The sequence below is a fragment of the Eupeodes corollae genome, chromosome 2, assembly GCF_945859685.1.
Source record: "Eupeodes corollae chromosome 2, idEupCoro1.1, whole genome shotgun sequence".
In the NCBI taxonomy this organism is placed as follows: domain Eukaryota; kingdom Metazoa; phylum Arthropoda; class Insecta; order Diptera; family Syrphidae; genus Eupeodes; species Eupeodes corollae.
In genome coordinates, this window is record NC_079148.1 from 61,176,634 (window position 1) to 61,203,273 (window position 26,640).

The following is a 26,640-nucleotide window of genomic DNA, read 5'->3' on the forward strand; positions in this document are numbered from 1 at the left end:
AGGTGACCTCAACCAACTTGGAGCGAAACTGGAGACATCTAGCTAGAGACCGAGCTAGATGGAGAAGTTTGTTGGGTGAGGCCTTAGTTCACACAGGACTGTAGCGCCACCTTAAGTAAGTAAGTAAGTAAGAACTTTTGCGATATTAATTCATGTTGAGTTTGGTGTCCGTCGAAAACTTTGGTTATTAATTCTGCCAACATAATGTTATGAACTCATCAAAAAGTCAAAACTATGGAATCTCATGCAAGGTCTCCTTCCATTCAAATGAAAAGTCTACTGCACTGTTTTGCGAGTGTTTTTTTTTTTTAATTAAAAAAAAAAACAACCAAATAAGACCAAGCAGCAGTGATAATTATGAAAGGCTTAGAGCAAACTTGAAGAACTAGTATCTAAAAGGATTTAGAATAAAAAAAGATTCAAACCGTCAAAATGTTAAAATAACTTCATTTTTTTGGGAAACTCCACCAAACTGATTTTCGTGAGATTTAAAATTCGAAAAAATTACTAAAATTAAAATTTCGTCCAATAATGGTCGTAAAATGTTTATCAGTTCAAAAATTATTCAGAAAATATTTATCAATAATCGAAATAAAATGTCCTCTTTTTGAGTAGATAATGTTCTTTAAATCCAAGGAATCACATCACAAATTCTATTTTTACAACGCAAATGTTTGAAAACTGAAGGCTTTATAAAATTTTCTAAAACCACTGATAAAGCTTCGGTTCCCATCAATCACCGAAATCAAGCATCAGTGAGCGTGGTTAGTAGACAGATGGCGGACCGTCTGGAAACCTACCGCGTGCTGTTGTCATGTGTTCTTTCTCTTCTGTCCTTCTGTCTTGTATTAATGTCTTGTGTTCTTACCTTACATAGTCTAGGCGCCTCAAGGTCCTGTGTTCTCTACTCTGTACATTTATGCGCTGAGTAGTGTGTAATGTAAATGTAAACGTAATGTAAATTTTCGAAAACCCTTCATATGATACAATTTTGTTGACTGGAATTTCTGAACTTTATTTTCTAAGTTCTTCATGAAACTATCTCAAAGCTTTATCATGACTATAAACTCAGCTTATCAACCAGCTTAAAGACACCCATCCTACCTATAAACCAACTTTCAGTAGGATTAGGCAAAATGCTTGTAGCCTCGATGGTGAGAATAAAACTTTCCAACTCAATTTAACAAAAGGCCATTTAAATGATATCGAGAAATATATATGTACGTAATAAAATAGAATGTATGATTCCGTTCCAAGAACCTAGACATACCTACCTAGACGAAAGTTAGTTATGTTTCTCTGTAATTCAAACGCAGAAGGAACAATTTTAACAGTCCTCGTTATAACTTCCCATCAATAGTTCCTATTAAACCTATGATATGGTATTTATGATATGAAAAATCAATTACTGCACTGAACATTCCCGACCACAAGTGAGTCTGTGCTTGTTCCAAAACTGATACTATGTTTTCGAAGGTAAGGTATATTTATGAACTAAAAGAATTTTTGAATTTTCTTCAAAAATATTATTTGTATTTTAGTTAGCATTTTTGATTTTACAACAAGGAACATTTTATCTTCGACCGACCGACGAGAAGCACGTTCGGTTCTATTGATTTTGCTACATGCAAGAATTTAAATTGCATTTTATATATTGGAAATTAATTCCATCATTTATCCTGTTTTTGAGTTTAAATAGAAAATGTATATTCCCTCAAAACATCAATTCATTTTCTGCTCGTTTATGCGGTTCGATAACTTTGTAACATACAAAAACTCAGCATTTTGTGCTGGCATCATGTTGAAGCGAATGAAAAATGATTTAATTTGTTTTCTAGGTCGGAGTTTATAGTTAAAGGACGAAGGATTAGAAATGGAATTTCATTGTCGATTTCCTCTCGCAGAAAAGGATATTTATTAAAAAACATTTATTATTATAGCAAAGAATTTCTCAAGTCATAGTTTTTGTTGTGGTCGTATCGAGTTTTGAAGTAAAAGGTAATGTTTTTTTTTTGCTTTACAAGTTTAATGTTTAAATAATAACTTTAAGGGGATAGAAAATTGGAAATAAAATTGAGGATGATATGAAAAATAAATGAATAAATACAAAACAAAAAGGTTTTAGTGTATTCTATATATTGTGAGTATAAAAAAATGTAAGACATTTACAGCATATCGATATTTGAAGTGCCATTTCCAGTGGTCCTTGTTGTTTTTGTAACTTGATTTGGATTCAACAACGGAGGAGGACTGCCGCACCATACAATCTGAAATTAAATATGAAAAATTAATGGTAAGTAACGAATTTTGAAACAGTAATGACGAAATGTTAAAGTAAGATGTTTTTTAGATTTAGAAGAATATTTTTTTTTTCACTTCAGTATTTCAGAAAGTAGTAAGCTTATAGCAATCGTCAAACTACGACCAGAGGCTCATCATAAGTGCATGTGTTAGTTGTTAATAAAAAATAATACAATTATAGCCTAACACACGCACAAAATACAAAACATAATAACCATTTAACTATTACAGAACAGAAAATAAAATGAGAACGTTTACGATAGTGGAGCATTGGTTCTAAATATTGATTTTAATCCCACCTTGATTTTATTTAAATTTAAATCTATCGATGACTGTTTAAGTTATATAAAATGCTCATTCGACTTAAAGCTTCATTCTTCCCATAGTTAGTTCTATGGAAGTCAACATGTATAAAATTAAATGCACGCAGGTGATGAGTTCAGCCTCGGTAATTCAAATGTACACAAGAAAGCAAATAAGTTGCATCAATTTCACCATTAATGATTTGATAAAAAAAATACCAAGTCATTATTAACACGCGTTTGATGGAGAGATTGCATTTGAAGAAGTAGAATACGATGTTCATAGGGAGGCAGATCATAGGGATCTTCCCAAGGAAGACCTTTTAGGGCAAAGCGAATGAAATTGTGTTGAATTGATTCAATACGTTTTCTATGAATTTCGTAATAGGGAGTCCATACCTGCGATGCATATTCAAGATGAGGACGAACATGGCAATTATACAAAGAATGAGGAACATAGGGATCATTGAACTCCTTTGCCCAGGGTTTTATAAAACCAAGCATAAAACTCTAAGTTGGAACAGAAATCTTTAAATGTGAAGTCACGACACAGTTTTTGCTGTGATATAAAGTAGTCAAATACGTTACTGATTAGTTTTTTAGTAAAAGTTATCGTCTGGCATTTTAAAGGGTTGAGTGAAAGGCTATTTTTCCCATACCAAAATGTGAAACTATCAATGTCGGCTTGTAATAGAACACGATCATGGGTGGACTTTATTATTTTGAAAATCTTCATATCGTTAGCAGAAATGAAAAGTTCACTTGAGCGTAGATATGACGATACATCGTTAATAGACAGGATGAACAGAAAAGGGCCATGATGGCTTCCCTGGGTAACATCAGATTGAGCAACAAAAGGTTCAGAATGACAATTTCTAAATTTAACCTCATATGATCTGTTTTCAAGCTATGTCTTAATCCAATCTAATAAAAATGGTGGAAAACCAAGGGCCTTGAGTTTAAATAAAATAATTCCGTGGCTTAGTTGGTCAAAACCTTTAAAGAAGTCAGTGTATACACAGTCAACTTCAAAACCTTGTTCTAAAGCGTTTGATCATATGTTTGAGAATGTGAGGAGATTAATAACGGTTGATCTTTTTTTCACAAAACCATGTTGCTACACTTTCACAAACAACTTGTTCAAATACTTTAGGAATGCAAGAAAGCTTTGCAATGGGCATGTAGTTGCTTATATCCAACTTGTTACCTTTCTTGAAAATTGGTGTGAGAAATGACTTCTTCCATATGCTGGGAAATTGGTCTGTTTTTAGAGAAAGTTTGAATAAGAACGTAAGGAGTTCAACTAAAGCATTACTACACTTTTTTAGTACTATCGGGGGAATACCATCGGGACCGGCTGTGCAGTCATCATTTAACGCAGATATCACTTGTGCGTAATTTGATGCTCCAATTAAAAAAATCTGCCGTATTTGGAGCGATGATAATCCTCAAGTTTTTATTAAGACACCGTTAAATCCACAAAGTGGGAATAATTGGTGTGTATTTTTAAAAACAATGCTGAACAGAACTTTACAGTCAATGGTGACTCTTATAGAGATACATATGATTACTGAGTCTTTTGTTTATCAACTAGAGAACCATGATGTTCAGGAACAGTTGTTTTAAAAAGACGGTGCAACATGGCACACAGTTTGTGTCTAGTAAAGGAAAAGTTTTGAAATCTCATAGCTCTACGTTATGGACCCATGCATTGCCCTCCAACAAAGGTCGATGCTGTTTATTATTTTCTGTAAGGATATGTGAAGTCACTAGTCTACTATGCAATACGGTTGACCACTTGAAGGAAAATATTCGCAGAGTATTTGCCGATATAAGGCCAAAAATATTGGAAAAAGCCATAGAATAAGTTGGATCTCCAGATAAGACTACGACCGAACCAGTCTGAGGTGGTAATGTTATAAAAACACATATTTGAACTATAATGCCAAAGAATTATTTTTGAAATAATGTAGATTTGATGTCAATTTCAAAAATGCATTTAATTTCATTTCAAAGTTCCATACTTCTTAAAATACTGCGTTTCGCTTTGAAGAGAATTCTGACTAAAAAGAATTGATTGGCATTGGATTACAAATTGTTCGATTTATTTACCCATGAGAACTAAATTGAAAAATATATTTTTCTGTTGCCTTATAATTTTATAACTAATGCTACAAACCTTTAATATAAAAAGTTAAATTAAAAAGTTGTTTAAGAGATTTGGAAAATTTTCCAAAATATTTTCATTGATTTTCTGGCACTCTCAAGTATGACAAAACACATATGGAGCATTAGGAAAGGGAAAGAGTGTTTGGAAGGGGTTGTTGTTTCACATTGGTTTTTAATTCCTGAATATGGCAATAACGTAACGTGTAAAAGCATTCCACATTCGTGTAGTACGGTTAAGGAATGAATCTCTTTAGCTGAGCTGGGATTGAGGATTTACTTGGAGGCACGATTATTATTAAAGGTAATTTTTTAGCTATTATCACACACACACACGTTTCGTGTTTTGTTTTACTGTCAAACATCTTCAGTTTGGTCTATAATTTAACCGTGAATCGTCTTACAAATGAACAACTCTTACAAATTATTGAATTTTATTATCAAAATGCGTGCTCTTTTAAGAAAGTTCATCGGGTGTTTCCTCCATTTAATTGTGTTCAACGACGAAGCTCAATTTTGGGTCAATGGGAACATAAATAAGCAGAACTGTCGATTTTGGAGTGAATATTTGGTGCGGTTTATGGGCTCGTGGCACCATTGGACCGTACTTCTTCAAAGATGATGCGAATCGTAACGTAACTGTGTATGGTGACCGCTATCGTGAGATCGTGAGATGATATCCTTTTTTTCACCAGAAATGCAAGAGCTTGACTTGCATGACATGTGTTTTCATCAAGACGGTGCCAAATGCCACACAGCTCGCGCAATAATGAACTTATTGAGCGGCGAGTTCTGTGAACATTTGATTTCACATTCGGGACCGGTTAATTGACTTCCTAGATCGTGCGATTTAACGCCTTTATACTATTTTTTGTGGGGCTATGTTAAAGCTCATGTCTATACAAACAAGGTCGCTTTAAATTACGCATTTGAAGACAATATTGAAACATATATTTCGAGATACCGGCTGAAATCTTGGAAAGAGTATGTCAAAAATCGATTGTGTGGTGGCCTGTTCTTAGCAAAGCATATAATATTGATAAGCTAAAGAAGGTTCAGAGAACAGCTTGCGTGGGCACCACAAGGGCCATGCGTATTTGCCCAACGGACGCCCAAAACGTTATTTTGGATCTTAAACCAATCGAACTTTTTATTAAATACATAGTTTCCTGCAGCGCTATTAGGCTGAAGGAATCAAACAGCTGGTTGTCAAAACCTTATGGTCACAGCTACATAACGAAATTGATTCCCTCAGATATTGTCTCGGTAGACACTGACTACTGCACTCCTACTTTGAGCCTTAGTAAGGGTTTTAAGGTTATTTTCCCATCGAGAGAAGATTGGGAGGATGACATCGTGTCGATAGGTTTCGACACAACCATCTTTACTGACGGCTTTAGTTATGGGATCTTTTCTGAGTCCCTAAATGTAGCCAAATACTTTAGGCTTCCTGACTTTGCTAGCGTTTTTCAGTCTAAACAGCTGGCAATAAGGGAGGCATGTAAGATACTTAAAAAAACCCAAGCCAAAACCGAAATGCGGCTATCTTGACAGACAGTAAGGCAGCTGTCAAAGCCATTAACTCGGCCATATCCTCATCTAAATTGTTCCAGCAATGTCGCGATGAGTTTGCGAGTCTGAATATTAACCTCTGTGTCACCCTGATCTGGGTTCCGGGCCATAGTGGTATCGTGGGAAATGAACGATCTGACGAGCTAGCCAGGCAAGGATCGGCCCTTCATAGCTCACTTGCGGAAACGGTTAACATTCCTCTTATTGGTGCTTTGAAGGGTAAAATCTTTTCTATCTACCAAACTGAATCAAACCGAAGGTGGAGCAATTTACCCAAATGCATTATATCTAGGAAGATATGGCCAACCTATAATAAAACCCGTACAAACGATCTTCTATGCAGGCAAGGCATAGCCAGGATTGTTGCGGTTTGTATCGGACATTGGCCTATAGGAGTTCATGCAGAGAAGTTGGGTATCTCTTACAACACCTTTTACCGTAGCTGTAGTGACCAAAGAGAAAGTGAAACGATAATCGATTTCCTCTGCAAATGTCCTGTTTTGGCAAACACTAGAATGAAATACTTGGTAAAGCATTCTTTCACGAACTTGATGAGCTATCTGAGACAAAGATTAGAGACCTAATCTTTTTTCTCAATGCGACAAAATGGCTCTACCATAATCGCTATGAAGCTTCTCTATAAATCTATCCCTTTCAATCAAAAGTCAAACGAGTTTTTGGTATCAAAACGGTGGACTACAGCGCTAGTTGGATCTCAGGCTAGGTTGCCTTGAGATCACCATTTCTACCTACCATGTCAAAATTGGACTAAGTGGATGGACCATTTGAGGCGCAGTCAAGGTCAACATTTTCATGAAATAATTTATAAACATTAAATTATATGGACCGCACTATCGATTCAAATAAATATTTTTTTTTAAATTTTCCTATAGCTTTTAAAAAATCATTCTTATAGTTGAGTTGCCTGAATGGAACTATGCAAAAACAATGTTTAAATGTCGACAAAAAATCACCATTAAATTTGAATAGAAAGCAGCATTGAATTTTCAAAGCATTAGATTCTATTCGATTTTTGATTACAGATTTGAAAATGCTGTCTAGGTCAGTTGAAGTTTCATTTCCGGAGAACAGGGTTGTGAACCTTACAAACAACATGAGAAGCTGAGGGTAGTACATACGTCAGCATAGCAGGTAAGTGGATAAATAGTTTCAGATGGGAGATCATTAATAAAAATAAGAAAGAGTGTAGGAGACAGAACAGAGCCCTGAGGCACACCAGCATTTATATTGTGTTTCTCTGATATGAATTTATATAATACTATTTGTATTGAAAGATCCGAAATTTAATTTCTAAGCTAACAAGAGAGTCACTCGTCAAAACTGAAGGCACAAACTTTTCATAAAAGAGACTGATGCCGAATTCGAACATATGCATTTAAAAATATCCAGCGAAATAATCTGACTTTTTCCAAAACAATGTTAAGACTTGTTTCACTAAATTGTTAATTGTTTTCTTTTCTCTGCTGCCGGACACAATTTCCAACAGTTCTGGATTATTTTTGTTCTAGTTGTAATTCCAATTTAAACCAGAAGAAAATGTTTGACTCAATTTTAAAAAGTTTCTGTCTTAATTTCTTTCAGAGCAGAAAATAAAAAACTTTAAAAATTTGTATTTCATAGGTTTAAATTTTTAGAAACAAAACTTTTAAAATACGAATAATTATATACCACGAAAAGGGACGTTTTTGTTTTCTAGTTACATATTTTTTTTATTAAAGAATAAACATCTTCAAAAAATACTACTTTAAAAATGGATTTCTAACAAAATTAGTTGAAGGAGCTTATATCCGAAGTTTTTTGAATGACATAATCTTCAAGAAAAGCTGTTTTCCGTGGAAATATAAGAGACTTTAATTATCATTAGTAGTATTGTTTGTACAATTGTGCAGGCAGCTCTAATTAGTCTTTGTTTTTCAAGTAATAATACAGACTTCCCTTCGAATGAACTTTCCTATTTTCCATGCTATGATGCAAATATCCCCTGAAGATTTCTATATTTCGGTGGATTGAGTGACATTAAGTTCTTTACCTCATAAGCTAAGTGATTTGATTGATGCCACTTACAACAATTTTCTTTAATTCAAAGAATTAAAGGAAATTGATTCCAATAGTTCCTGTGTTTATATATACTTAAACAAAAAAAAAAACACCATCACCAAAATAAATAAAAATCAATTAGTAGAAGAAAATGAGGTCATCAACAAAGATCAACGAATAAATGTGGCGCAAGACGACAAAACAATCAATATTTTGCTCTGGAAATGAAATTGACAAATACACAATCATCATCATGTGAAATAAGCCAAAATAAGAAATTCATTATGTTGCGGACCGAGATAATAATTAATTTACAAGACTTTAGACATGTACATGTCATTATGTCAAACAAAAATTAAAGCATCCAATTGAAATTAATTAATCATTTTTTCTTTCAAATTATTTGATAAAACTAAAGAAAATAGTGATTTGATAAAATGGAAGTTTCAAGTATTGACGAAGGGGTGAATTTTTAGAGTCCCATAAGGCCATGTTCTTTCATCTCGCACTTGTTATAATATTATTTTATTTTGAATGCAAATGAAACAAAAAAAGAGGAAATATAGAAATTAAATATTTAAAGTAAGTATACGCCATAGTGTACATTTTATTTTTTACAAGTGATTTTTTGGTCCTTCTTATTTGTTTTTAATACTATTGTTGATGGCTTAAATGACTAATATGCCTGCTTCTCCTTCCACCTCTTCTTTCTTGTTAGCAATATGCCACTAATAAAGTTAATTGCATTCATTAGTCCCATGTGTGTTAAGTTCGAGCTTGTCTCAATTTCCCTAATGATGTGCTTAGGGCCATTTTTCTTGAAGCTTTCATAAATGTCAGTGATAAATCCCTAATCAAATACTTCACACAATAACACAGATTGATTGTATTGTATTGAATTATTGATTTCCAAAATATTGTTCTTATTTTTATTTTTGTTTTAATTGACACAACAAAGTTTCAGCGTTTTGTTTTTTAATTTTACGCTTTCCCCGAGAGAACTTTATTCAAAACACCACCCTTTGCTGTGATGGTATCAATTTCAATATAAGATGATTGACAATAATCTTAAATAATTGCTATACTTCAAAATCTACTTGTTGTCTCAATTGGTCGTACTTAAAGATTTTAAGTCCCTAGCGACCGTAATAAAAACATGAAAAAAAAAAACAAAACATTTTAAGTACTTTCGCTCTGTTTAATTAGACGGTTTCATTCTTAGAAATTAATTAAATTAATTAATCCCTTCTCTTTTCGAAATCCCTTGATAAAGTGTGCACCTATAAATTATTTTGTATTCCCTATTTGTCCTTTACATCGAAAAAGGATCCTTTTAAGGATTTATCCATTTTTATTAGATGTACTTCTCTATCAACAAATTGAAACAAAAACGACAGGACTTGTTTGTTATTTTTGTTACTCAACTATGTACTTACCTTTCTAAATGCCTTTCGGAAGTTATCCGACAGAAAGGCGTACAGGATCGGATTTATGCAGGAATTTGTGTAGGCCAAGACATGTGAAACGATTTGTAGAATCACAGTAACATGAGTGCTGGCATATAAATTTAACGCCTTCAGGACAAGTATCACCTGAAACAAACAGAAAACAAATGAAACATAATTTTTTGAAAAAGAAAAAATGTACTTTGTTAGTTGTTAAAGAATTTCATACCCCTCATTGGTCTGAACTACCTTGGCTATAATTTAAAACTTATAAGCAAACTGCCCGGCGGCCGGTGCGGCGTCGTGGGTGGAGTGATGGACTCAAGGAATCTAAGTTTCTTAACATTTAAAGGACCCAACTTAAATATGTCTGGTGTGTTTGACAATAAGTTTTAAAATACCAAAGTTTCTCAAAACTATACCCACAGGTTTACAGATAGTATATATGTAATAAAGTTCTGTGCGAGATGTGGAAAAGTTAGTATAGTTGCTACACCTAACTGTCGGTAATGTTTGACATTAGAAAAGCCAGCAATTTTAAAATATCAAGTGTGGTGTGATAGGTGAAGGTGACAATGTTGTTCACATTGCAAAAGGACAAAGTTTTTAAAATGATTCTTTTTTGATACCTTTAGTTTTGGTTTTGTGTTTTTAAGTGTAAATGCTTTGAAAATAATTTACACTGAGAGTTCGTGTATATATGGTATGTATGTTTTTGAAAACATTCTGTCAAAAATGTTACTCTTGAGTTGGTGAAACTTTTTTTTATGAGGTACTTGTACGTGTAACCAATATAATAGTTTGTTTTTAATTCTCGGAAAACCAGAGAGTCTTACGGTATTAAATGACTCTTGACCTGTAATTAGATGTACCTGAAGGTTTTAATTGTAACTTAATCTTTAAAGTATTTAATTTAATCACTTTCAGCTATCAACATCTATTGTTCTTTTAAATAAGAGATTTAATCAGAAGTATGTCATGATTATGATATATGAGTGGTTTTAATTTTTCACTTCAAATGAAGAAGAAGAATTGAATTTGATTAAGTTCATTTGAAGACAGGATTAAAAGTATCCTTATTATAGATAAATACTTCATTTCCTGAGAAACCAATCTAAAATAAGGAGATTTTGGCTGCCATAGGAAAAGACAAATATCGGTGATTATCTCTATTAAGATTTTATCTAGTATTTTTTATAACAATTTTAAATGGGCGGATATATTGGTTTGCCTTTTAAATAAAAGAATATTTTGACACCGACAGAAAGTCAAAACTTATTTTTAAAGTTTGTGTTGCATACCCCAAAAAAAGTTGGCGAGACTTGTTGCGTATAGATCATAATGTGGGTGATGTAGCCAACATTTTGAGATTCAATTTGCAAACATCAACTAGCCATCGATCTCAACAGTAACCACTTTGAGAACTAGCATGAGGAAAAGATCTTGGATTATTCGCTTTTAAGGTCAAATCGATTTAAACTTGAATGACTATGCTCTTGGTTATGTCATTCGCAGTTTAAAATTGCCGCATTTGGGGCTTATTTTCAAGAAGCCAAAGCACCCACAACTTGTTTCGGATTATAGATCAATTTTCTTATCCAATGAGGCTTGGAATAACATATCAGTCGATGGTGAGCGTTACGTTGAAAGCCAAATATTTGGACAACATCTGATTCATGCAGAATAGAAAGCCATATGCAATAAATTATCAAATCGTGCTATCATCTGCCTAGTCGATATCATTTATTTGCCTTAGAGCTGGTGTTTGAGAAATGTGTGCTCTTGCTCTTATTTTGAGGGTAATTATGAAGCAGGGAATTTGGAAAACGAATCAAAGTCATACAGCCATTGACATCAACACAATCCGTGAGTTGCAGACCGAATTTTTTAACAACGTCTTGGAAAACTGGAGTTGCAACATACGCTAAACGAAGCAGACTTTCTCTTGAATTGTGTTGTGTTCCATAACTAATACAAAACTTTTATGTACCTAGGGTACAATCTTAACTTCTATTTTTATCTTACTAACAAATTTTTAATTTTGAAATAGTTCTCGAAATAATCTATCTTCATCTATCTATCACACTTAGCAGGAACTAAATCCACTTTTTTAAATTGACCTCTGTTCTTGGGGTTTGAAGGAATCTTATTTTGAAAAAAAGTTTGTGGTTAAGTTTAATCAGAACTTGAAATTGATTTCCACTAATTTGTGGACAAGATATTTTACGCAAATCTTAAAATATAATTATTTAAGGCTCCCGTAAATAACGCCATATTTTTATTCTTGGAAACACTCTACAAATATTTTTCTGCAAATTAAAAACAATGCATTTTTAATGACGTGATTTCTAAACAGGATTTGGGACAGTTGTCCTACTAGCAACCTGCGACCTGTTTGTACGCCGTAATGCATATAAACGGTGATTTTTTAAGAGCTTGGGAACTTTTTTTTAAAAAAAAAACGCATAAAATTTGCAAAATCTCATCGATTCTTTATTTGAAACGTTAGATTGGTCCATGACATTTACTTTTTGAAGATAATTTCATTTAAATGTTGACCGCGGCTGCGTCTTAGGTGGTCCATTCGGAAAGTCCAATTTTGGGTAACTTTTTCGAGCATTTCGGCCGGAATAGCCCGAATTTCTTCGGAAATGTTGTCTTCCAAAGCTGGAATAGTTGCTGGCTTATTTGCGTAGACTTTAGACTTGACGTAGCCCCACAAAAAATAGTCTAAAGTCGTCAAATTGCATGATCTTGGTGGCCAACTTACCGGTCCATTCCTTGAGATGAATTGTTCTCCGAAGTTTTCCCTCAAAATGGCCATAGAATCGCGAGCTGTGTGGCATGTAGCGCCATCTTGTTGAAACCACATGTCAACCAAGTTCAGTTCTTCCATTTTTGGCAACAAAAAGTTTGTTAGGATTGAACGATAGCGATCGCCATTCACCGTAACGTTGCATCCAACAGCATCTTTGAAAAAATACGGTCCAATGATTCCACCAGCGTACAAACCACACCAAACAGTGCATTTTTCGGGATGCATGGGCAGTTCTTGAATGGCTTCTGGTTGCTCTTCACTCCAAATGCGGCAATTTTGCTTATTTACGTAGCCATTCAACCAGAAATGAGCCTCATCGCTGAACAAAATTTGTCGATAAAAAATCGGATTTTCTGCCAACTTTTCTAGGGGCCATTCACTGAAAATTCGACGTTGTGGCAGATCGTTCGGCTTCAGTTCTTGCACGAGATGTATTTTATACGGTTTTACACCAAGATCTTTGCGTAAAATCTTCCATTTAAAATTTCTCACCTAACAGTTTGCAACTCAGAATTTTACATGAAAAACTAAATGTTTTTTAACCCAAAAAAAATCTAAAAATAAATGATTATGGTCAAGAATTTTTCATAATTCTGAAAATAGTTTAATAAAATTGTTCCCCTTTTTTTAATTGAACTGAGTGACGATTCAACAACAAGTTTTATACTGAAAAAGCCAACTTTAGTTTGTAGCCCGTTCTGGAATTGTTAAAAGGTTTAGTTCCTACTGAGTGGAAGTTATATCTATTAGTCGACTTATATCCCTGCAGCATTAAAAGTCAAGGTCCATGAAAGAAAATAAATAGTTTCTCAAAAATACTTTGGACAAAGGCTCACTACGAAATGAGACAAAAAAAAAACTTTTGTTAGTCTAAAAAGTAAAAAATAAATATCTAGTTTAGCTTCTCTAACTTCTCAGTCTCATATAACTACTCGTAAGTCTCACATTTTTTAGTCTATGTATCGTTTTGTAAGTTGTGTTCACGTCCTTAGATTTGAATTTGAGTAAAATTATAATGTTTGTATCGTGTTTTTTTTTAATAGGAATATATGTACAACTTTGAATTCAATTTGTGAACGTAACCTTTCAATAATCATCGAACTGTAATTCTCAATTTACACCGTAAAGTAAACATTTTCATGATGATGAAGTACACGAACGAGCAACGTCTGCAAATATGTTCTACTAAAATTCAGAGCGGGACAGCAACTCAAATACCAAGTTTAGTCCAAAAATTTAAGCCTGCATATTCGTTGTGTGATGTTTCCGTATCAAAGAGATAACGGGTCGGTGAGGTGTCGAAAATATCACTGCCATTTAGACGTCCGTAACAAGCTACCCAAACCAGTCAATTCTACGGTGGCGTCCTCAAGAATTGTGCACCGTATTTTGTGTTAGGATCTTTATTGAAACCTATAGAATATCAAGCTCACCCAAGAATTGAAGACATTGACATATAGCTTTAGCCAAAATAACAGCAAAACTTCTTACTTTTAAGTATTATTGTAACCTGGAGGTGGTAGCATAATATTGGGTGGTTGTTTTTTTTTTTTGGTGGGGCATTAGTCCAATATTCTTCATAGAAGGTATATTGACAAAGGAGCCGTAAGTATGTAGACATACTGCAAAATGAAATGCTTCCGTAGTGTGATGTAAATATGCCACTTAAATGGAGTTTCCAATAAGACAACGACCCCTAGCATACGACAAAGACAACAAACTCTGGTTTAAACGAAACAAATTGAACTTAATGAGATGGCCTTCTTAATAACAAAATCTAAATTGAGAACCTCTGCAATGAGCTGATGTTAGTAAGCAGAAACCTTCTGATATTAGAGAACTGTCCAAAAAGTGTGGTATTTGATTTCACAAGAAAAGTGATAAAAGTTAGTGAAATCTATGCCAAATCGAATGGAACGTTTTTCAACGAAATATTTAATGTGTTGTATTGATGTCTTATTTTGATAAAAGAGGATGAAAAACTGCAATATTTACTATGGTGACTGATACCGAGAAAACCAACAGCGCTTATTCGGATGCGGCTTTGTCATTGGAGCCAGGCTTAGGCAAGAAGGCTTGAACTATAGGTGCATCAATGAGCGCCTGATGACCATACGCATCAAAGCTAAATTCCGCAACAGTATCCTGATATTTTCGCACACCCCCACAGAAGAGAAATATGACAACACCAAAGATATGTTCTTCTAGCTTTTAGACAAAACATATGAGCAGTGTCCTACCTACGATATTAAAATTGTCCTGGGCGATTTTAAGCTAAGCTATGAAGGGATGACATCTTTGGTGAAATAATCGGGAAGAACAGCCTGCACGACAACACTTAAGACAACGAATTCAGGCTCATTGATTTTGCTGCGGGGCGAAACGTCATGGTAGCCAGTACGCGTTTTCGACTCAGACCACTACCTCGTTCTAGCCGAGGTAGCACTTCGGGTTTCCAGAACCAAGGCTAAACAGGGTGATGCTGGGAGAAAGCACAATGTCGAACAGCTACAATAGCAAGAGATCGCCACATCCTTCTCCGACCCAGTTACAAGTAACCTCTCTCGAAGTTCTCTGCCACCAACACAATGTATCGAAAACCAGTGGCAACATTGGCAGGATGATCCATTCAACTTAGACGACGAAAGCCAACAATCCCGTCCTCCCGACTTAGACGAAGTAAAGATTGCCATATCTAAGCTGAAGTCTAATAAAGCCACTGGAGCGGATGGCTTGAATGCCGAGCTCTTTAAAGCAGCTGGAGATAATTTGGTTAGGAGCATGCAACAACTTATCTGTAAGATATATTCGGAAGAAAGCATGCCCGATGAATGGAACCTCAGTATTGTTTGCCCGATGCTGAAAAAAAGGAGGCCCTCTATAAGCTGCACCAACTATAGAGGAATCAGTGTACTTAACATCGCCTATAAAATCTTCTCTGCCGTAATATGTTAACGTCTAATGCCCATCGTCAAAAACCTGATAAGTCCTTATCAGTGTGGTCCGTCTTAATTTCTGTCAACTTTTAGTCTAAGAAAATTTCCGCTCAAAATATCTGTCACATCTCAGATTTGTCACAAACCTAAAAATAGTTTGTCTAGTTTTCCAAATCGACTATTTTACACTCAATGCACAAGGAAGCATTATACCAAAGTCCTAGATAATATTTTATTCTCTTGTAATTTGTCTTCGATTATTTTATCATCAGTGAACATGACTTCCTTTGTTGAGAAGCTACCTACATACCCTTTATTAAAACCAGAGCCAGAATTCACACCACATACCAAGGTTTAAGAGCGCAGGAGTAACCCTTAAACACTTACAACACCTGCTCCTAAATATTTTCTTTTTCGTATCAAACTCATATTTATGTAGATAGAAGACCAAAAACTAAGATGTTCTATTAAATTTTCATCAGTAAAACTAATTACTTTTCTATTTCCACTTGGACTTGCAATTTCCATTTTATTCTATTTGAGTAACACAAAACATAATAATTGCAATTTCAATATTGTGACATTGTGCACTATTTTTATGAAGCTCTGTCTCCTGATGGTGTTCTACAAAAATGTATGGGTGTAACCTAAAAGCCACCGAGCATATTGTTTACACTCTGGGATGCAAAACTCATATCCGGTTAACACGTGCTGGTTGTGGTGTTGTCGGTAGTGTGGTTTGTGTCACAACTCAGCTGCTATAGATAGGTCACCGGAAGGTAACTTGTTTTATAAAGTAATAATATTTGTATACGGGAATATTATTTCTTAGTGAAAGATATAATTACGTTTGTGGTTGAACGTTTTGATTAAAAAAAAACTTTGTCGTTTTCTTTTCTTTTTATTTTTATTCTTTATTAACTTATTTCTTTGATTCTTATATTATATTATAATTATTTGAACGAAAGAAGCCGCTGTCCAAAGCTAGGCTGCACTTCTTAAGTCAAGAGGAAAATTAAGACTGATCTTACAATTATAATTTATCTATAAGCTAAATTCTGTATTGGGAAAGGAATGCACTTCTTGTTGACAAAATATTCATATTTCATTTGAGTCAAATGAAATATGATCATCACTTTATTAATTTTTTAAATGAACTATGAATGTGCAAGGAAAAGGTGGGTGTATCTATTATAGATACGTTTTGCAAGTTAAGCAAAAACAAATGGCGTGGGATGCCGTTATGGAATTCAGTGCCGTTAGGCAAGGGATTGTAAGGGGAATAATGGGTTAGTGTTAATAGGTGAAGTCTGAGACGTAACTCCTCCCCCCTTAGGATTCTGCTCCGGAGAATCATTGCTTTTTATATTTACTTTAATGTTTGTTTTATTTTTAAAAATAAATATTAAAATGACTGAAACAATAATGAAAGTTATGAGGAATGTTCCAATATTCATAGAAAGGTGGGTAATGTTTTTTCTTTGTATTTCTTTTATAAATTTACGATTTTCTAATTGCTTAAAGTGAAGATCCTCTGAAGTATAATTCGTTACAATTCTTTTAATTGTTATATTTTTATAATTTGGTATGATGAAATTATCATAGTAAATAAAATTTTCATATTTAACATTATTTATTATAATTTTACAATTTTCGAATCTTATTATATTATTTCCACCTATATTTACGTTATAATTATGACAATTGTGTAATATATCTGTTTGTGCTATATTTTTTGTTATGACAATATTATTTGTCATTTGCTTAATTTCTATGTTTTTATTTTCTTTAAAATTACATTCAGCATTTTCTTTTAATAGATTTGATACACAAGTATCGTTTACAATTTTTAAGTCTTTTAACTTTAATCCATTCTCCGTATTATAAAACATTAATTTTCCATTTGTAACAAAATGATTACTTGATATTAAGATTTCTAGATTATTTTTGTTGGGAATTGGTTCAACAATTATTTTATAAAAAATTTCTTTTGAATAATTTGGTATAAGTAAGATAAATATTATTTGATCCTCGTGAATTATAGCAGAACTTTTTATGTTTGATATTTTATTGAGAGTAATGTTAAACTTTTGAATTTCTTTTGGAGTTAACAGATCTGTGCTTAGAATTCCTAGCTGACTTAGCATTACATTTTCTTTTACTTTCTTTACTTGATTCCTTAGTAGGGTAAGTTCGGGCATTATGGCGCACCTAACGTTAATCTAAAATAACTTTAAAACGAACAACATTTTATAATTCAGTATTTTTTTTTTATTAAATAAGAGAAAACAGTAACATAAATAAATCAAATAAAAATAATAATTCAACTTCATTAGCAAAAAATTAATTATTTTAAAAATAGTTTAAAAAAAACCATATTGCCCTACCTGCGGGCAATATGGCGCACCCCTGAGGGCAATATGGCGGGGAGGTTTCATTTTTGATTTAAACGCCCACAACCATCACAGGTGTTCTTAAATCCCGTACATGAGTCGTGAGACCACTGTCCACAAAGGACACACTGCATCTACTCGTCCTTTTTGATTGTAGTGGTGTAATCTTCACCACATCCAGCACAAATATCTTCCCCGAAATCTTCGTGCGTATATTTGACATTTCTGAAATAATTATAAATAACTTACAGTTAAAATACTATTTTACAACGGAACTATCCCTATAATATGCATAGCATTACATAAGATGCAAAAAACGAGAAGAGACGAAGAGACATACGTATGAAACTATAATTTACATGAAAACTTCATAAGGGCATTATGGCTTACCCGCGCCATAATGCCCTCACAGTATCTGCGCCATATTACACAAAAAACACTAATTCACAAAACATTACAAAAAAACTAAGTTCTCTTTTCGTTTCAAAAATTTCCCCCTACACAACAAAACTGAAACTGTATTCTGCATTACACTCTTCACACCGAACATCTGCGTTATATACTTACCGAGAAAATCGAATCCAAACACAAAGCAAAATAATAAAAACACGAGCAAACTGTAAATTTTTTGTATATTCTTTTTTTTGTCCAGCAAAATTCGTCGTATCGACTAACGATGTTTACAGGGCTCGTGTTCAGCAGAGACTGAAGTTTTCGCATTGTTTTTATTTTGATTAGAATTTTAGAAGTATGATATTTGCGAGGTGCGCCATAATGCCCCATGCGCCATAATGCCCGAACTTACCCTAGTTCTATGTCATAATTAACCTGAAATGCATGTTGCATCCTTTTTATTCTAATATATTCTTCATTTATATCAATGCTTAATTTCTCAAATTGTTTCTTAATGTCATGTTGCTGTTTATTAATTTGTTTAGTAATGTTGTTCGTTATTTCGTTAAAGTTATTGTTTATCTTTATTTGGTCGTTTAGTCCGTCTATTAGATTTTTATTGTTCCTTTCGTTAATTTTTAAACTCTGTCTTATTTCCTGTTCATCTTCATGGTCCATAGTACCAGCTAAGTATTTTAATCCTTTTCCTAATATGTCAAATAATCCTCTTCTTGATTTATGATGGTGATGTCCTAGGGTATTTTCTATTTCTGAAACTAAACTATTAAAATTGTGTTTTACAGTTGGGAATTCATTATCCTCGTTCAATTCATTTATATTGTGTTCTAAAATGTCAAGATTTTCCGTCCATGTTGTTAAGTTAATGTTGTGTAATATTTTTGTATAATTTTCAATAATATTTAAATTTTGCTCTCTGATTGTTATAAATCCGTTTCCTGTGTTTAAATTTTGTACGTAAAGTTTTTGTCCTGTTGTTATTGTCATTGGGGTTGTCAGAAAAATAATAAGTATTGCCTGAAAAATATAAATTAAGGGGTTTGTTCAAATTTATAATTTCGCTTGAGTTGAGTTTTATAGTATTTATGTCCTCTTTCATTAATAACATGGTCTTTGTTCAAAACTATGGGATTGGATTGTATATGGGTTGGTTTAAGTTTGTTATGAGTTCTTGTCTTTAGGTAGCAGTGTTTATTTTCTGTAAGGTCTATGTCAGTTTTAGTTTTATTCTGTTTATTTATGTATCGTTCTTTATTGTTGTTAACAGTCTCTATAATCTTAGGGTATTCCTGATTCGTTATCGTTCCGTTTGTAAATTCTATAGGTCTTCTTTTTGTTGTAGAGTGGATTGTTTTATTATAAATTGTAACAGCTTTAAGGACTTTATTTCGTAAGGTATCGTTATTTTCTTTATCAGCTTGAAATGTTCTTATGTGCTCGTTCAGAGTCGAATGGAATCTTTCGATATCCGAATTTCCAGTTTTATGGTAAGGTGTCGTTATATGTAAGTCAACATTATTTTCTTTTAGGTACTCTCTAATAACTATTGATGAAAATCCTGTTTCACCATCGGTTATTATCCTTTCCGGTATTCCATTGTTTGCAAATCTATATTTTAGGGTGTTTAATAATTTTGGCCAAGTTCTATGCTTTATTTCGTGGACCGTTACAAATTTTGAAAATTTGTCTATCATTGTAACATACATCAGATTTATGTTGGCATACCAGATATCAATATGTATAATTTGGTTTGGTTTAGTTGGTGTTTCAGTTAATTTTAGGGGAATTTTGTAGGGATTTCGTTCATACTTTGATTCATTACAAACTTTGCAATTGTTTATGAATTTTTGAATTTTTTCCTTTAGTTTTGGGCAGTAGTAAACATCCTTTATTTCAAAATAAGTTTCATTTATGCCTCTATGGTTTAATAAGTTGTGGGTTTGTGAGATAACTAAAAGTTCTTTTTCCTGATCTTCTAAATCACCTAAAAATTTGCTACATTTAATAACCTTCAGTAATTTATTTTTGCTAAAATATTTTAGATATGTTTCTTGGAACTGGGCAAAAATATGGTCATCTGAAGAGTAAATTCCTAGAATTCCTTTAGAAGGGATATATTTTTTCATTATATCCAAAATAAGATCTTCTTTATAGGTTTTTAGTTCTATAACTATTCTTTTCTTATGAAATGGGGTATATATTTTATGGTTATTTAAATTATTTGTTTTATTCAAAATAATTTGTGTCTTATAAATATTGACTGGGGTTTCTACAATTGGGATGTGGTTGCTACTATCCTCATTTGCGCTGTGAATAGTGGCTATTAAAGATTGGTTGTCCAATTGTTCCTCATTTATATCATCGAGGTGTGTCACATCTTCGTTGTGGTAAATTTCCATTCTTGATAACCCGTCAGCGACCTGATTATCTTTTCCTTTTACATATTGAATGTCAAAATTATACTCTTCAAGTTTCACTTTCCACCTTTGCAGTTTAGTATTTGGTTCTTTTAGTGAACTTAACCAAACTAGGGGTCGATGGTCCGTTCTAACGATGAACTTTCTTCCGTAAAGGTACGGTCTAAAATACTGTGTGGCCCAAACAATAGCCAATAACTCCTTCTCAATTGTGGAGTAATTGATTTCGTGAGTGTTTAGAGTTCGACTGGCAAAACACACTGGGTGATTTTCTTGCGATAGCACCGCACCAATTGCATAGTTTGATGCATCTGTAGTTAGTGTGAATATTTTATTAAAATCTGGATGTTTTAAAATTGGGTCTGATGTGATTAAGGTTTTTAATTCCTCGAAACTTTCTATGTATTCTTTATTATTTGTGTCAATTTTAGCCCCTTTTTTGAGGAATGTAGTCATTGGTTTCGCTACTTTGCCGTAGTCCTTAATAAACTTTCGGTAATATCCGGTTATACCTAAAAATGATTTTATTTGTTTTGATGTGGTAGGAAGTTTATAATTTTTAATTGCTGAAATTTTGTTTGGGTTCGCTTTGATGCCCTCCGTAGTGACGACATGTCCTAAAAACTCAGTTTCTTTTTTTAAAAATTCAGTTTTATCTAGTTGTATTTTCAAATTGACTTCTTGCAATCGTTTAAATATTTTTTGTAACGATGTTATGTGCTCTTCTAGGGATGTTGAGAACACTATGATATCATCTAGATACACAAGGCAAATTTTTCCTATGTATTCCGATAAGACTGAGTTCATTAGTCTTTGGAATGTAGCGGGTGCATTCTTCAACCCGAAAGGCATTCGAACGAATTCGTAGTGACCCTTGTCAGTTGAGAAAGCAGTTTTTCTTATGTCTTTTTCCGCTATTTCGATTTGGTGAAATCCTTTAGCCAAATCGATTGTAGTGAAGTACATAGAGTTTCCCAATTTACCAAGTATGTCGTCCATATTTGGCATTGGAAACTTATCGTCGATTGAAACTTGGTTCAATTTCCGATAATCTATGACTATTCTCCACTTCTTTTTCCCAGATGCGTCTTCCTTTTTCGGAACGACCCAGATAGGTGAAGAATATGGAGAGCTACTTGGACGTATGATACCTTGTTTAAGCATATCATTTATTTGCCTAGATACCTCTGTTTTATGGATCTCAGGGTATCTGTAATTTTTTGTGTAGATCGGAATGTCATTGACTGTCTTTATACTATGCTTAATCGCATTGGTGAAAGATAAGTCATTTCCGTCTTGATAGAAAATGTTTGAGTACTGAGAAACAAGTTTTATAATTTCTGTTCTTTCTGCACTATTAAGGTGCTCAATCCTGATTTGATCAGAAATTGGTTGTCTACTAGTTTCAGTATGGTAGATTTCTAATTGAGGAATAAGTTTTTCATATTCTTCATAATAATTAAAATATATTGGTAATTCTGTTTCATTTGTTTGCAAAATTTTTCTTTTGAAGTCAATGATTACTTCCAATGGAAGAAGGATATTATTTCCAATCAATCCATCGAAAACTTCATGGAATTGAAATTCTAGAAATTCAGCTGTCTTATCCTTACCAAATTCTTTGAACAGCGGAATTTTAACTTTTTTACTAATAAATAATGGTGTACTTGTAGTTTTTATTTTAACAGGCGCTTCGAGATTTGTTGCCCATTTGGGGTGACAAATTCCTGGATTTAAGATGCTGGTTTCTGAGCCTGGGTCAATAAGTATTTTAAGGTTTCTAGTGTTTGATTTAACAATTATATAGGGTAATCGGCCTGTAGGCTGGTTCCCTGAAAATCCGAATCCTGCAAGTTTACTTGTCTTTGATAGGAGGCGGAGAGGGTGTCCATAGGTTCTCCTGGACTTCTAAAATTGCCTGAATTATTTCTTCGATTATAACCTCTGTCCTGCGTGGAACGATTGGGGTTATTAGGGTTGTAATTAGAGTTAGGGTTATTGCTTAAATTGTTTTGGTTGTGCCTGTTCCTATGCATACCTGAATTATTCAGATTATGTTGACCAGATTTGTTTGTGTTGTTATGGAAGTTATTTGTTTGGAAGTTGCGTTGGCTGTTAGGATTTGAATTGTTACTATAATGATTTGGTCTGACTTGTCTATTCATATCAGATCTATAATTGTAATATTGTTTTAAATTTCCCTGGTCTTGGCCTATAAATTTATTAATTATATCTCTTACTTCTCCTATACTATACCTATCTGCTAACGCATGGGCTAAGGCGCCAGCTGCTAACTCCTTAGCTTTTTGAATAAGCATACTATTAAATATTAAGACTATCGATTCTCCGTTTTCACTAAACGCCGCGATTTCTGCTATTTCTTCGGTGAGTTTTTTAAGTCTTATATCTAATTCTAATATCGAACTTACTCTAAGTGACCCAATATTTTTTGTAATGGTGGGTTCGTCCTTCGAGGGGCGAAAATGTCTTCTTAGCTTCTCTAGACATTGATTCCAGTCAGTTGGGGGTTCTGCATACAGGATGTTCTTAGCTGCGCCCTGGATCTTCGTGTCATGTATAACTTCATATACGGTTGGTCTTTCAATGTGGGTATGATTCGCGAGGATTTTATTCACGGAACTGGCGAAAGATGGGAGTGTACCGGGGTCACCCGTAAATACGTTTAGATACCGGATTTCTTTTTCAATTCGCGCACGGAAATTGTTTCCATTGTTATTTTGTATTATGATTTGTGTTAGTGCTTCCAGACACTGTTCCACATTTAGTTGAGCCATTCTGTTAGCTCTTTGTAAATCAAAATTGCGTCCTCGGCTAATCTTTAAATTGATACACGCACACTTAAACGGTGTACTTCACGAATCGTACTTATTATCTTTAAACACTGCGTTTGTTTGAACTCACGATGTCTTTATCGAATCGCAAAAATGTTCACTTCTGTTTATTTGAACTTACGATTTCTTAATCGAATCGCAAAAATGTTCACTTTGGTTTTCCTTGTACGGATATTAACACTCATGCACTTTAATTTTCCTTGTACGGATATTAACAATCATGCACTTTGGTTCTCTCGAGTTTAAAAGTAAAAACTTAACGCGTTTCTTTTTTTTATTTCTTTATCGAATCGAAAAAAACTCGCGTACTCGACTAATACCGACTGCGCCAATTACGTTTGTGGTTGAACGTTTTGATTAAAAAAAAACTTTGTCGTTTTCTTTTCTTTTTATTTTTATTCTTTATTAACTTATTTCTTTGATTCTTATATTATATTATAATTATTTGAACGAAAGAAGCCGCTGTCCAAAGCTAGGCTGCACTTCTTAAGTCAAGAGGAAAATTAAGACTGATCTTACAATTATAATTTATCTATAAGCTAAATTCTGTATTGGGAAAGGAATGCACTTCTTGTTGACAAAATATTCATATTTCATTTGAGTCAAATGAAATATGATCATCACTTTATTAATTTTTTAAATGAACTATGAATGTGCAAGGAAAAGGTGGGTGTATCTATTATAGATACGTTTTGCAAGTTAAGCAAAAACAAATGGCGTGGGATGCCGTTATGGAATTCAGTGCCGTTAGGCAAGGGATTGTAAGGGGAATAATGGGTTAGTGTTAATAGGTGAAGTCTGAGACGTAACTATATTTATAGAAAATGGTTGATTATTATGAAAAACACTTAAGAGGTAAATAAATTACATGTGTTGGTTGACATAATTAAGATTCTGGTTTTATTTGAATAATGGCAAATTGCATGATGGAATTAAGTGAAGGCACGTTTAAAAAAAATGAGGAAGGAAAATCAATATAGAGAAATGTTTCAGTGAGAGCGTATGTTAAGCGTGAAAATATTGTACAATGCTTTATCTTAATTAAAAATGTCCACACAAATATATTTTCCTTTGGACTGCTTATTTATAATCAAAAACATTTTCTTTTCAAATCTTTATAATTCATTTGATAATAATTTCCTTTGTGTTGCATGAAGCTTGGAATTCCTATTTGGCTCGTTCATATTTGCCACACAATTTTGTGTATATATGGAAAACCTCCTTTATGCTTCTGCCAAACATTACGTTATCTTTTATTTATGCTTAGATGCACTTACTGAGCAAATAAATATTATACTGGCAACAAATGGTACAGGTACTATGCTATATACTTACATGAATTGGAAGCCAACATATGGCAAATGCTAGGACGACAACCACTACCATTCGAGTTACTCTTCTTTTGCCTTTCCTAAAATTAGAATAAAAATCAACATAAAAATAAATTAGAATGGATGTAAATTACATAAATATATCATACACACAAAGGTACGTAAATATTCAAAGTGTGTTCAAAGAGTGAGAAATGTTTTGAATCTTAAACAAGATTCAAAAGTGTATGATTAAAATTGTTGTCATGTGAAATTGATAAGACAAATATTTGAAATTCACAAAACAAACAAAGCAACCAGCAATAACGTAACAATCTTTAGAAAGGACTTGGCCAAAGTAGGTTATCTGATTAAAAATAAGACACGTGTTTCGGGTGTATTGTAACAGTTATAGCCAAAAAGAGCCGAAATTATTTTCCTTTTCAAAAGAAATGTTTTGTTTGTAGAAAATAGATAATCTTTGGGTCAGATCAAGGGAACAAATCAAGTTGAATGGGATAGGATTGGCTACAATCGGAAAATATAGCCACCGACCACAAACCGTCATAAAAGCTCCGCACTTCTTTGTTCTTGTGGTTAAAATTTCTAACTTAATTAATAAAAGTGCTGTTCCTTTTATCGGTCAATGTGTAAAATAATAATTAATAGTGGATGTCCTTGTGATTATAAAGGGTGGTTAAATTCCAATGTTGATTTTGAGAAAAAAAAAACACAATTATTTAAGAAACTATTGTCATTTCATTCATTTTATCATGATAAAATTTGCGAGCGGTTCAATTATGTAGGGAACAAAATGGGGCATATCACCTCCATCCGATGGTCCAAATTTTCGATGAAGCTGAAGAATAATTGAGGTTCTATGACATTAATGTGCAGAGTTATCTGACACTTTAGCTTTCGAATTGTTGTTGGCTTATCGACGTATAACTTTTATTTCAAATAATCCCGAAGAAAGAAGTGAAACAGTGTCAAATCACAGGATCTTGACGGCAAATTGATTCGTTGCTGCGCAAAAGAGCTTATTTATTTTACGACCATGCACTAATGTTTTCACATCTTCCACAGGCCAAGTTTGCTCAAATTTGTTCACAATTGCTTCAAATGTACGCACATTTGGACGATTAAATTGACGAAAAAATCACTAGGTGATTTTGGTTCGAACTTCCATTTCCATAATGAGCCTGAATAGATTTAAGGCTCTATTGTGTATCTTTCTACGGTTCAAAATAAGTTAGTCTGATATTGAGAAATGTCAAATGAAATGTAGAAAAAACTTGATTAATATTCAAAATCGGCTTAAAATGTTAGCACCCTTTATAAGACAATCAAGTTGAGTATTTTTGGATTTGGTATGGTCATGGTGGTAATAAGTATAAAGATTGTTTAACACGATTGACCTTAGTTTGAAAATTATTTGTTCCAAAATATTAAATAGGTTCTAAATGACATAACTATAAAGTGGAAAAATTATAAAGATATTTAATATGAGGGTAAAGGTCTGTGTATAGGATTGTTTTATAATACTACCTATAATTTAAGATTTGAATAAATATACCTGTAAAAATTGAAATGCCATTTGAAATCTCAATAAAAAAGCTATGCGACTCACACTGATAACTTCCCATTGCCTCTGATGAT

General features: G+C 33.3%; 1 protein-coding gene across 1 annotated transcript in view; it reads right to left on the reverse strand.

Annotated features, from left to right (window-relative positions):
* Positions 1 to 402: 402 nt before the first annotated feature.
* LOC129944277 (allatostatin-A receptor) overlaps positions 403 to 26,640 on the reverse strand; it is a 412,899-nt gene continuing 386,661 nt past the window's right edge. The window contains exons 8-10 of the mRNA XM_056053612.1: positions 25,007 to 25,082; positions 9,836 to 9,991; positions 403 to 2,267 (exon numbers count right to left, since the gene is read on the reverse strand). Coding sequence (XP_055909587.1) covers positions 2,166 to 2,267; positions 9,836 to 9,991; positions 25,007 to 25,082 — 334 coding nt within the window. The 3' untranslated portion in view covers positions 403 to 2,165. The remainder of the gene's footprint in view (positions 2,268 to 9,835; positions 9,992 to 25,006; positions 25,083 to 26,640) is intronic.